The following is a 13,473-nucleotide window of genomic DNA, read 5'->3' as shown; positions in this document are numbered from 1 at the left end:
AAGGTGGCAACATATATATTTCCTTTCATTATTAATTAAATTAAACTATATTGAGTGGAAATTAATAAAGTTTTTCCACTTTTAACCATTAATATTGATAAGTCACATGAGGATGGAACTACCTTAAATGCATTGTATATTGTATGCATTAAAGGGATACACACAAATAGACATACACACCCAAATAAAAAGAAATTATAATTCATGGACCGAACTTGAAGAAAGGACTATATAGGTCATTAAAGTATTAAATACACATCCTTAGTAACGTGTTTGAAATGTGGATAATCTATTGTGATGAAATTTACTTAGTTTCTAAAATTCATCTTATTCGTTCTTCGAAACCAGGAAGACATTTTTTTTTAAAACCATTAATACTTGCACAATAGATATCAGTTGGTAATTCACGTTGATTTGCAATGAATACGTTTGGTCTTTAGAAGCAGAGCATTGTGATAGGAAGGCTTTAAACCTATCATTGTGTAGCTATTTGAAACATATTTTTCAATTTTTCTGAAAAAGATACGAACGATTAGATAACATGTCACCTATTTACACATTCCCTTGTTAGTCGGACAAATACGAACGTTTTGGAGCATTTTCTATAGTTCAGCTTTCTTTAAGCACATCGTTCTAATATTTTAAAAGTTTTTCAGCTATTTAAAATATATTTTGCATCTTCTGAATAAAAGATCGAAATAGATGATTATTTTATATTAAAGCTGCTATAGTTTTGGCCTCACTAGTCTTATAGATGCCCAATTCTGACCCATATGATGCAATTGTTTCATCTCTTGCAGAAACACAATTTTAACATTTCTATCATTTTCCCATCATAGAAATTAATATAATTTGACACTTCATCAAAAGATGAATTATATGCACACGTAAACAATATGTGTTTCAGAAATAAAATGCATTCAAGAAAAAAAAAGTGAAGATAACAAAATAAAAGATAGAGAACACAGAAGGCTGAGTAGGGAAGACCTCTGTAAATGCAAATGATGGGATAGTGTGCCTTGGAGGAAAAAACCAGCCACTGTTGACCAGTTACATTTATTATAGGTCCTGTATCTCCATCAAGTAAACAGAGGTGACCGTACTTAAAATCTGGAAAAAAATCAGCTGAAAAATTGGTATCAAACAAAGATAAAGGTGTTTTCAAAAATTGTAATATTAAATTTCTAGCATCAGTATGAGAACATGATTCGCTTACAGTCTTTCTGATATGTCAATGATAAAACATGGATATGCAGATGAAGTTTGAGGGAAACAATATTCTCTAGCTGACAGTGGAACGATTGATACTTTCAATGAAAGTTAATTAAGATTTAGATTTTTTCGGTATATTAGTACCATTCACACCTGAAATAAATACTCATTTCGTTACAACCACATTTTAGAAACATACCTGTCGATGGTTGATACTTTGTAAAGAAGATTGCACTATGCATTTCGGGAAAATATGTTTCAATAAAAAGTAAAAGCAAAAATATCATTTTTGTGGGGAAATTATCTGATAAGTGTCCTCGTCATAGGGAAAGCATAGTCAAGGAAGGCTGCACTTAAAGGTTGAATGGCGACCTATCATTTCTTCTCCTTTAAAATGTATGGGCGTTTACAGCATAACCACACTCCCCCTTATTAATTACAGAAAATGAATACCTGGCCAAGACATATAAAATAGGACAACATTTAAATATACCTATTTATGACATGTGCCTCTACCGGTCGAAAATAATCAACCACTGAACACTATATTCTGAATTATTCCATGTAGAATTTCATGTTTAACTGAGAAAAGTGGCAATTTATGAGCCTGGAATGTGAGTATACTTTATATAGAAAACTAATTACGACAAATTCGGTATTCTAAACTTTGTAAGCAATTAGAGCTCATGGGAATTTCTTACTATTCGTTCAACTAAATCAACACGCCCACACTATGTTACTTTTTGTGGGTTTTCTTTGCCAAAGACTTTAAGACAGGACCGTCATTTCACGCGCTCGGCTTGTAATTTTAAACATCAACTATGAACATCCAATTATGGATCTGGAGCGGAGTCAGAGAGAACATTGTTTTAAGTGCATCTATTTTTGATGTGATATTATGTATTTGAAATAGTATCAGCATGTCCAGGTCGAATAAAATATAGGTTTGTAGAAGCAGCTACAGAGCAATTTAGAGTTGCTAGGACTGGGACACAACTCTATGCTTCCGTCAAGAATTTCTCCAGAACCACCGCTCTTGTCGTGATTAAATTTCGTTAGCATAGAGTATTCAAGGTACGCTACCATTTTTGGTGTGTGACTTTGGATCCGTCAACAGGTCGTGTCACTGGGTCAAAACATATGACACAGAAAGACAACGTCCTTTGACAATCCTTCAGTAAAACTCGACAATTGGAATGAAATACATCAGACAGTGTGTATATAATTATTTTCATAGTAATGCATTATCAATATTGTTAGCAGGAGATTCTACAGTTTATCAATTATTAAAAGCATAACGTATGACTTTCAACACTTCACACGACTATTCCTCATGATAAATTACATACTATACTTTTTGATATCATAGACAGTTGTTATTTCACAAAAGTGGAAATAGGAAATATTCGTACATGTATATGACGATCAGTCATTCAAAAAAATGCATTGTTAAACACCACTCTGATTCTACGTACAAATACTCTGAAGTTGATATTTTAAAAAAATTATGGAGTCAACTTCTTGAAGTAAAGAATTATTACAGGGGATGTTTATTCCTCCTAGGCACCTGATCCCACCTCTGGTGTGTCCAGGGGTCCGTGTTTGCCCAGCTATTGCTTGTGGGAGTTATGAGATTGATCACTGTTCGTTATCTTCACCTTGCATGATTATTATTAAACTTGGTATATACATGTAATGTTTATGTGTAACACATTTATATAACATCTTCATTGACATTGATAATAAACAAGGTTGAAATTAAAATTACATGGATATTTCAAGAAAGAGCAGGTAGCCCTTTTCCAAAGTTGTAATTTTCAAGATCCTAATCTCAGGCAGGGATGTTTCTGCCAGAGTGAAGCCAAAATGGTCATAGTGATGAAATGTTTTTATCATTTGAATGATTTCTTCTTACATTCTACTATGTGTATCAATACTAACTAAACGCATGATTCGGAAAAGCTGAAAGAGAATACACCAAAATTGTGAACTTCGCAACGTCAGGGTTTCGATTTTAGGAGGGGGGGGGGTCCAAACTTCCAAAGCATGTATTGCATTATGTAAAGTCTTTAATCAGTGTGAGTGATATATTTCAATGTGGCAGATTCTGAATCATGTGGTGATATTTCTGTAGTTCTGTATCCCTTCAAAAGCATCCAAAAATGAACAATTGACATTAAACTACGCAATTTCACTAACCAGAGATTGTTGTTGCAGTCCCTGTTCCAATGAACACAAACCACCATCACAAACTTTATAAATTCATTATACCCCTAATTCTCTCTGCAAGATTATTGGGGTGACGATTGTCGCCTTGTGCCCCTTTCCTCCATTTCTTTTTGTATCAGCACGGCAGGCTAACAACCCTTGGCAGCAGCATCTTTGGGAGCTCGTACGACAAATACTAGCATATTTATTGTCCGCACCGGAAGTATTGTGAGCGAATATTTTTTCGACCGATCACACCCATCGTGAGCCTTATAAATTAATCAGGTAAACGGAGTAATCTGTAGTCAGAATTTGTGTGCCAAGAACGGCCTAACAATTGATATGAAGCACTTTTCATTACAAGTAATACAAAGGCTTAATGACATGTTTGTTCAAGAAATTAATAGATTTTTTGAAAATTCATTAAACTTATAAATAATGAATTTAAGTCATAGTTGTATTTAACAAAAGCAATTTCAAATACATATGTATAATATATTGGTAAATATTGTATGGCATCACATAAAGTAGAGGTTGAACAAGGCAGATATTATCATGATTCAAGAAATAAACGAATTTGGAAAATTGGTCCAAATGCAAAAATAGAAGACGAATTTCACTTTTTATTGTTCTGTCCATTTTATGATAATTTCAGATGGATGCATATTAAGATATACTATTACAAAAAAATCCTCTACTTACAAAATAATTGAGTTGTTCAAAGAATTATGTAAATTAGGAAAATATTTAAATAAATGTTCAAGTATACGAACAGAAATGTGTATATAATGCTGAGGTTATCCTCAATTACAACATATTATATTTTATAACTATAATACTATCTCACATACATCAACTATCTATACATTGAATAAATTGTGTCCCTTTACCTAACTTGCAATGTATTTACTATATGTATAACTTTTGTTTATATTTATGTTTATTTATTCTGAACTGTTTGGTTCTGGGAAATAAACAATACCATACAGATAAGTTACCCCGTCTATCAACTTTTCAAAGGTCCGGTGTACGACACATGTATTTCAGAAAGCCAGTGATCTTCCTCTGAGTTGAGAGTTCAGTACGCACAAGAAGTTTGTTCATAAAATTCGTAGATAAATCGGCCCACGGACACACAAACCGAATTAAAGTGTAAACTTCCGCATACCAAAATATATGAAGCGTCATGTTCAGTTTAGACATGTATATGGATGTCATAAGATTTCAAATTATCTTATACTCTCGCACCCCAGGAGAAGAGAAACCTAAACTGTCCATCCTAGACCGGTGTAGAAACAATAATACATCACCCAAGCTGCATTGATGTACGCCATTCATGTGAACTAATAAATAGATGTGGAATTATATGTGAAGAATGCCCAAGCTACATTTTATTAAAGATCTTCAAAAAGAGATCAAAAGGTTTATATCAGCGATAAAATAACATACCTGTTTTAGCAAGATTCATCCTGATCAACTGATTGTAACGTATTGATAGACAAGGTCGATTCTGAGAAACAAACACGAATTAAATGGAATATTTTAGAATAGCAATGTTGATAGAAAGACAAATGTAAACGTTATTTAATGACTGTCATTAAAATCCTTATATCAAGGCCATAATCACCGCCATGATCGTGTGGAGGATTGGATAAAGCAAAATGGCTGACAGTAGTTCCAAACAAAGGTAGTCCCTTAAAACTCTTCATTTTACCGACTTATTGGATGACGAATTTATGAATTTAAAACACTGCTGGGCCGGGGAAGCATCATTAAGTTGATTGGTTGTTGGAATTCTTACTCATGTACACGTAGAACTCTAAATGCATTGATCTAAGTTGACGATGTTTAGCGGACAACGATGTTTCTGGTCATGTTTTAATGTATTTTAAGAAATTTAACTTCTATTAAGTAGACTCTACACATACCTTTGATGAAAACTTTATCCAGGATATGCGATTCGTCCCTTAAAGCGCCTTGGTTACATATATATCTTGACTTGGACATTTGCGTATGTGCTAGACTGGAATATGGTCGTCTCCACGAAAAAAGTGCAGGAATGAACCTCGATTTTGGTTCTGGATTGGACCCTTTCTTAAATACCTGCACTTGTCGTCTTACAGATCCAGTCAGGAACTTACTTAAGCTTAAAATGTGCGAATGAATGAAGTGTGTTTTATTCAATGCTTCCTACTATCAAAGACCATGGTTTCGCCAAACCTGAAAGAGCACGTGGAGCACGGAACTATCAGTTAGCCGGAAGAGACACCTTCAAAACCTTTAAGTCCTCGAGAATATCACGGTGCATATGAATCTAACGTTCTGCCACACGTTAGAAAAGGCCTTCTTCTTGAAGATCAATAGGTAACATTTTGTTGAAAAGTCTTCATCTTGCACATGCAAAACATTTATATTGTATACATAGCTACTTTGTTCGCATTCCAACCACTTAGCAGTTGTAATATCTGCATGGAATTATTAAAAGTGAACATGGATTAACACATAGTCATCTCTTCAGACATGATGGTTTACATTTCACAAAGCTGTTCAATGACAATAATATGTTGAGGTGTCCAAGCTTTGAATACTTAACCATTTGTCCACATGCACTTGTTTGCTGGAACCAGTTTTGATTGTTAAAGTGGGACTAACTATCATTTGAAAAATGTCCCTATCATTTTAGTTTTAATTATCTTGAGTGCATATGTCATGCAAGATATCGAAGTCAACTCACTTACAATGATAACTTCTTACTGTGAAAGTGTGTGTTGATATGCAGTAAATACCAGCATCTTTGTATTCTAAAACTGTTCGTTTCTTGTAATTACATCGAATTCAACCTCATGCAGTATATATTGATGAAGAAAATGAAAAGGTACTTTCTCAGAAATTTACAATGTCGCTCCTGTAGCTGAGATATGGGCCTAAATGAAGAGCAGTTCTGTCCATGTTTTTTTCTTCATTATTTTCTCAGATGAGAGGTTACTCTTCAATACAATTTTCCTCTACCTTAATAAATCAGGCTCTTGTTATAAGTTCAATAAAAATACAGTAGCATTGAAATATACATGTATGTAATAATTAATGATTAAGACCTCTTCTGGTTCAATGAAATAACAAAGCAACATATGTAAAATTCAATGCAAAAGATTAACAGTATCTCTGTAAAACAAAGCATAATAATGGGACAATAATCTTTCCATAATGTATACAAACGGATATTTAAAAAGGGGGCTATCATGTTACATGCATGCACCTCTGTTTCAAAGCTCTTTGAAAAATTAAATTTCAGACCAAATCAACGCACTCTGAATAAAAACTTAATCAGAGTGCGTTGATATCGAACATATTAACGCACTCTACATATTAAATTGCATGGCTCGGTCGGTGTTTTTAGCTTTCAAAAATGATAGGTTGTTATTTGAACCTTATTATCTAATGATGACTTTACATCCGTATCTAAGATTTAGACGTTTTGTGGATTTGTGTTATTTTAACGGCCTAACGGCTAAAGCTTTACAATAGATTGTATATGGGTAGAGGTGCGCATTGGCCTTGATCCAAGTTCCTACATCAAAGGCAAACCTATCTGTTTAAGATCTTTGTCTGGGCCATTTATTCTCTATCCTTGGCCCAGTTGGGTTCAAATTCACTCATATAGTGTCCATGGGTGGATAATGTGCAGTGACCATGAATTAATTTTCTAGATCACGGGTAAAAAGCGAAATAACATCTCTGTGTAAAATCCTTGTCTGGAGCATATTTATCTCCCCTTGGCTTCACCAGACTCCAACTTAACCCATAAACCTGTGCTGAGTACCGAATGGTCCTCTCCAAAAACAATATTTTAGAGTTAACTTGTATGTAGTTTGCTAAAAGCGAGATCCTTTGAGATGGTCACCATTTCAAAGACATCCAATGTCATCAGGTTACTTGAGTTTCTCTTAAGACCTATTGCTATCGGTTCCCATCCGGCGTTCGTTCTTCGTCGTTCGCCGTTAACATATGAACATATTCAACTTCATGCATGGACCTGTACATAAATGCTTGCGTTGTCGTTGGCCTCATCATTTCTATCAAGAATACCAATGCTCTGCACCAGCCAGCACCTCCAGCCTTCTATATCAAACCCGATATTACGTTGAATGGCCAGAGACTAACAGTTGCAGACAAGTTCATCTACCTTGGTAGCACTCTATTTTGTCACGTAAATATTGGGGGGGGGTGACCTACAAAATTGCCAGAGCCAGCGCAGCTTTTGGCAGACTGGGACAAAAAATTTTGGAGCGCTTGGATTACATGTAAGTATTCACAATGCTGAGAGTTTATAGAGCAGTAGTTCTTCAATCCCAGTTTTATGCCTACAAAACGTGGACATTCTACTGCCTTCCACATGATATGCTTCAGGAATATGCTCCGTGCCACATGGCAAGAAAGTGTACTCAGTGTGAGAGCAATAATGTCACACTTTTTTCTTCTCAACTTCGATGGACTGGCCACGTACACCGCATGAACGACAACAGACTACTTAAGAGACTTTTCTACGGCGAGTTGTTCACAAAAAACGCCCAGTCGGTTGGCCGAAGAGAACATACAAAGAAACGCCTCCTGGGATATGGGAATATATATATTAGGAGGACTCAAGTAATGAGAATGAGAATATATTGTTTGGCGTGCTTACCATTACCATTTAATAGACCTGATAAGTATATGACAAGTAAATAAGTAAAAACATATGTAATATAAAGCATATTTGTGAGCATAGAATTAAGTAATTGTGTGCCATTTTGATCCAGTGAGCCAGGAAAAATATCAACAAAATTGTGCAAAATAGGTTAAAGAACAATTGTCCCATGACCCAACCACCACAATCTAATGTTAGAACGGCAAGTTTTAACCCCAATCTAAGCATGATGTAAGTAAGATGGAGATTCATATTCAAGATATATGCCTAAAGTTATACATTACCGGTTTCCCGAAAAACCTTGCTCCTTGAAGTTATTATATAATTTTGGTAGGTTAAAGTGTTGTCCCCTTTTCACTTTACTGAATCACGAGATCACATGTTAAATAGGTTGATAATCACTTTTTTCAATGTGGTACATGTTACAACTTATTAATTGACTTGATAATCAATTCCTAAACAACTTAAAATTATATGTTCAATATTTTGATATGCTCTCCTTATAGACACTTGATTATTGTCTCTGGATAACTAAAAACTACGTGTGAAACAGTTTGTTATTCTCTCAGATGAAAGATGAAGATAACGAACAGTGATCAATCTCATAACTCCAATAAGCAATACAAATAGATAGTTGGGTAAACACAGATCCCTGGACATATCAGCGGTGGGATCAGGTACCTAGGAGGAGTAAACATCCCCACTCGAACGATCACACCTGCCATGAGCCTTATATCTCGAATGGTTAAACTGAGTAAACTGTAGTCTAATGAACGAACTCAATTGGTATGAAACAAGTCAAATAGCGTTTTACCCAATGACAGGTTGTATTGATGAATAAGATATATTGTACTGAGATCACATAGCTGAAGGTATGCTGCGAAAAATGATTTCCATAATTAACGTACTCTATGTGATAAATGATTAAAGAAATAATGAATTATCCCAATTTCTATTATGTTTTACATACAGTTGAGTGCCATGGTCATCACACATATCCTAGTTCTGATGTTATCTGTGACGTCAGGATTCAGCTACACCTGCGAGAAGACAGCACGAGTCTGTGAAACGTCATTGGTTATTGAACATTACTTAACAATGACTGGTCCAAGAAACCGAGCAGTATATCCCAAACAGGGTAAATTATACGACTACAAAGTGACCAATACATCTCAGGCTGAACAGGTACCCGTCAACGAGATCGTGACAGCAGACGGATGGGAATCAAGAAGACTAATAGTTGTAGCGAATCGAACACTCCCAGGCCCTGACATCATTGTATACGAAGGACAAACTGTCGTGATACATGTAAAGAATCATTTACAATCAGACTCCGTCACGGTTCACTGGCACGGTCTACACCAAGAAAATACCCCTTTTATGGATGGAGTTCCTTTTGTGTCCCAATGCCCCATTGAATCAGGACAAACATTCACATATAAGTTTAAGGCTTATCCTCCCGGTACTTTTTGGTATCACTCCCATGCAGGATCTCAGCGTGTCGACGGTTTGCTGGGTGCTTTTGTTATCCGTAAAAATGAGTCTAATCCTCTTCCAGAACACATCATGCAAATTCAAGAATGGAATCATGACTGGGACGCTGACTTGGGATATCAGTATATGATCAACAAAATCATAGAAAATAGAACCAAATTTAAATCTTCGAAATCCATTGATGGTAATTTCTTCAGTCTTTTTAAGGCACATGCGGGACTGATCAACGGTAGAGGACGATACTATACAAACTTTGAAGAGAGAATTCACAACGAGGCTCCACTGGAAGTTTTCCAGGTGACACAGGGTACCACTTATCGATTTCGTGTGATCGGTGTTGGAGCTCTTTACCCGTTCAGAATTTCTGTTGATGACCACCTCATGACAATCATAGAGTCGGATGGATATCCTGTGCAGCCCACCATAGTTGACTCTTTTGTTATTAACCCTGGCGAGCGATACGATTTTTCAATCGTAGCAAATCAGTCTGTTGGAAATTATTGGATTCGAGGGAAAACGTTGGAGGTTACTCGAACAACAGTCGCTGAAGCTATTTTAAGATATGACGGAGCGCCCAAGGAAGATCCTACGACAGCTCAAAAGAACTGCACAGCAGAAAAAAATTGCACCGTGTTAAATTGTCCTTTTACCTATTTTCCTGAAAATGAACACACGAAATGTCTTCGGTTTGATCACCTCCGGGCGGCAGCGTCGGATGACCCAGCTCCCCCTGCTATTGAAGGAAAATTTCGGGAATATTTTTTGAATTTTGCTTTTCCGGGCATCGATACCTTTCCAGGATCTGTCAATGGCAGGTCGTTAAAATTACCCACCGTGTCTGGTCTAACACAACCACAAGAAATTAAATCTCAATGTGAACAGGCGGGGTGTGGAGAACAGACATTATGTAATTGTACGTATTCTATTAGTCTGCGTCATGGCGACACAATTCAGATGGTATTCTTAAACATGGGTGTCGGCTCAGGATGGTCACATCCAGTACATATGCACGGACATTCTTTTTATGTTTTGAAAATGGGGTACCCAACATATAATGAAACTAGTGGTAAAATTATATCACAAAATGCAGACGTTGATTGCAGAGGTGGTGCGCCTCAACAGAAAAGTTTCTGTAATGATGCCACCTGGATGAATCGATCTTGGCTGAACGGAAATGTACCTACCTTAGAGCTTCAGAACCCACCTCGTAAGGATACAATTATCGTTCCTAGCGGAGGTTATGTTGTGGTGAGAATCAAGGCCAATAACCCTGGATTGTGGCTAATGCACTGCCATATTGAACTTCACTCTTCTAATGGGATGGCTATGCTTCTTAACGAATCTTTTCCACGTCTCCCTAAAAGTCCTTCACATTTTCCAACTTGTGGGAATTTTGAATTCAAAGATATCCCAGAAATCGATAAGAATGGCAGCACTGATCCAGAGATACAAAAAGGTAAATCAATGACACTTTAAGTTTTCTAGTATAACTAAACCATTGATTAGACTTGCAGTTAGATAATCGATGTGTTCTAATTAAGTATTCAAGTTTTACGAAGCGTGTATATATTTTCAATGCTCATTGAAAAATATGCAAGTAATGGCAATCAAAGAAACAACGGTATTTCAAACTTTTGATCTTAATTTTAAGATTGCTGTGAGAAAAGCAATGGTTCTATTATTAAAAAAAATAAAATCCGTATAATGAGCATGGGAAAATGTTTATTGATGTGCCATTTCATCAGATGATCATGTATTCTACTCCAATATATCAAAATTGAAATTTTATCAGTCTAGTGACTTGGGGTGAGAACCTTGACTACACATTCTTACCTTAATTGAACTTGGAATATTGCACGTGACAAAACGTGTTTTGAGTGTCATTATTGTAGCAGGACGTCGTAAGGGTGTAAACTAAATACAAAGCACAGTGTACAGAAAAGGTATATCATCATACTATTCACCTTTCAGTATGAACATGTTTCATTTTCTATTTTCAGATACAGCCCCTTTAGATAGTTTGAGCATAATTGGCATTCTGGCAGTAGTTGTTCTCTTGGAATTCCTAGTTATAATAGGTTTCCTTATAAGCCTGTGCATCTTATATATAAGGAGCAAACCCGCGGATAGAACTATAGAAAACCTTTCAGAAGGCAAAATCAATCCAGCTTTTACTTCAGAAATCAACACAACACAGACAGATAAGGAAAGCGAGAGAGTCTCAGTGCATCTTTAACAACCGCTGTCATATTACGATATAAGCATGTTTTTCTCGTATAGAAATTTTATACATTTATGAAATTTAATCGCAATCTAACATATTGGATTTTGAGATTGTGTATTACTGATATTCAATCATATTGAGTGATTTAGACTGAATATTGCTACATAATCTTGTGTTCATGTTTTTGAGACTCTGCTTTAAATGACTATTTGTGCATATATAATTGTATGTATCAAGTGGAAGGCCCTGGGAAAGAATACTGTGTGCACTAATTAGGTCACCTTGAAATAAAGTATTATCATTATTATCAAACTTGGCATATACATGTAATGTTTATGTGTAGTGTTAAATAGCGTCTTCTTTATTACTATTGACATGAAACAAGCTTGAAATTGGAATTAAATGGATGTTTGAAAAAAGAGCAAGTAGCTCTTTTCGTAAATTGTAATTGTGCCAGGTTGGTGCCGAAATGGCCATAGCGAATAAATGTATTTGTCATTTTAAAGTTTTCTTTAATTCTACTATCAATGAAATGTGAAGATGAAGAACAGTAATCAATTTCAGAACTAAAAGGAATAAAGAATTGCGATCTAGGCAAGCATGGACCCATGATATCAAGAGATGGGATAAGGTGACTAAGAGGAGTAAGCGCCCCCTGTCGAACGGCCACACCCACAGTGAGCCCTATATTTTATTAGATAAACAGAGTTACCCGTAGTCAAAATGTACCAAGAACGGCCTAGCAATCGGTATGAAATAAGTCGGACAGCAATTGTTCCATTGGTAGGTTGCACTGGCAAACTAAATCATTATAACGATCACAGAATTTACGAGTGCTTACTTTAGACAAAACTGTTGAAACCCTTGTAACATGAATCTGTTTGCCAGTAACCTGCCTAGGTTTAAAAACTGAACACGATATTGCATATCGAATCAGTTGAGGGATATAAACACCTTATGCAGGTGGTAATGGAATATTGCTACATAAATACGGGACGTTGACGACGGAGACGCTCAAATCACCCCGTTTGTCATAAAGTTGAGTTGTTGGTTTGCTGTTGATATCTATCTTCTTTAAAATATCTAAATACGAAGCAGAATATGTGGAGGACCCTGTGGTGTTTTTATTTCGAGTTCACATGGATATACCGAATCGACATATGAATGAAAATGATAATAGTTGATAGATAACACGTCGTCGTTGCATCTAAATGTCGAGTTGAAGGCGATTTTCATCTTCTCGTGTACTGAATAAATTCTGCTTCATCAGAATATAAAAACAGATCAGCTAAAAAAGGAGCACAATTCCTGCCCATGGGAACAGACAGTTAGAACGCCTGATCACCCAAAGATTACAAAGATATTATCAATGAATAACTCCAACATATACTTTATTTCAACTTCAGAGTACTTGTGATGGACTCAGAGTGGTGTTTAACAAAGTATTTTCTGGATATCTAATCACTTGATATGAATGAAAGATGAAGATAACAGTGACCAATCTCATAACTCATAATCTGATATGTTATGAATTATAGAATACCGCATGGTATCAACATACCTACTGACTTCACTATGATGAATACGGGCTAAACCCTTATTAGATCTTGAGTTTCATCTAGACCTACTCGTCTGATCATGTCCATAACAG

The 13,473-nt window shown here is 35.8% G+C and overlaps 1 protein-coding gene across 1 annotated transcript; it reads left to right on the top strand.

The window, feature by feature from the left end:
• Window positions 1-1,693: 1,693 nt before the first annotated feature.
• Window positions 1,694-12,327, top strand: LOC125655810 (uncharacterized). Its single transcript, XM_048886322.2, has 3 exons — window positions 1,694-1,826; window positions 9,077-11,054; window positions 11,599-12,327. The coding sequence occupies exons 2-3, from the start codon at window positions 9,086-9,088 to the stop codon at window positions 11,832-11,834; spliced, it is 2,205 nt and encodes a 734-aa protein (XP_048742279.2). The 5' UTR covers window positions 1,694-1,826; window positions 9,077-9,085; the 3' UTR covers window positions 11,835-12,327.
• The last annotated feature ends 1,146 nt before the right edge of the window (window positions 12,328-13,473 follow it).

Source organism: Ostrea edulis, chromosome 7 (assembly GCF_947568905.1).
Source record: "Ostrea edulis chromosome 7, xbOstEdul1.1, whole genome shotgun sequence".
Classification (NCBI taxonomy): Eukaryota; Metazoa; Mollusca; class Bivalvia; order Ostreida; family Ostreidae; genus Ostrea; species Ostrea edulis.
Note: the sequence above shows the minus strand (reverse complement) of the source record. Positions and strands in the feature narration are given on the sequence as shown.

Excerpts from the sequence above, each read along its gene's own strand:
- LOC125655810 (XM_048886322.2), top strand. The coding sequence starts at position 9,086 with ATGGTCATCACACATATCCTAGTTCTGATGTTATCTGTGACGTCAGGA. Across the intron at positions 11,055-11,598 it reads TGATCCAGAGATACAAAAAG|ATACAGCCCCTTTAGATAGT; the intron begins GTAAATCAATGA and ends TTCTATTTTCAG.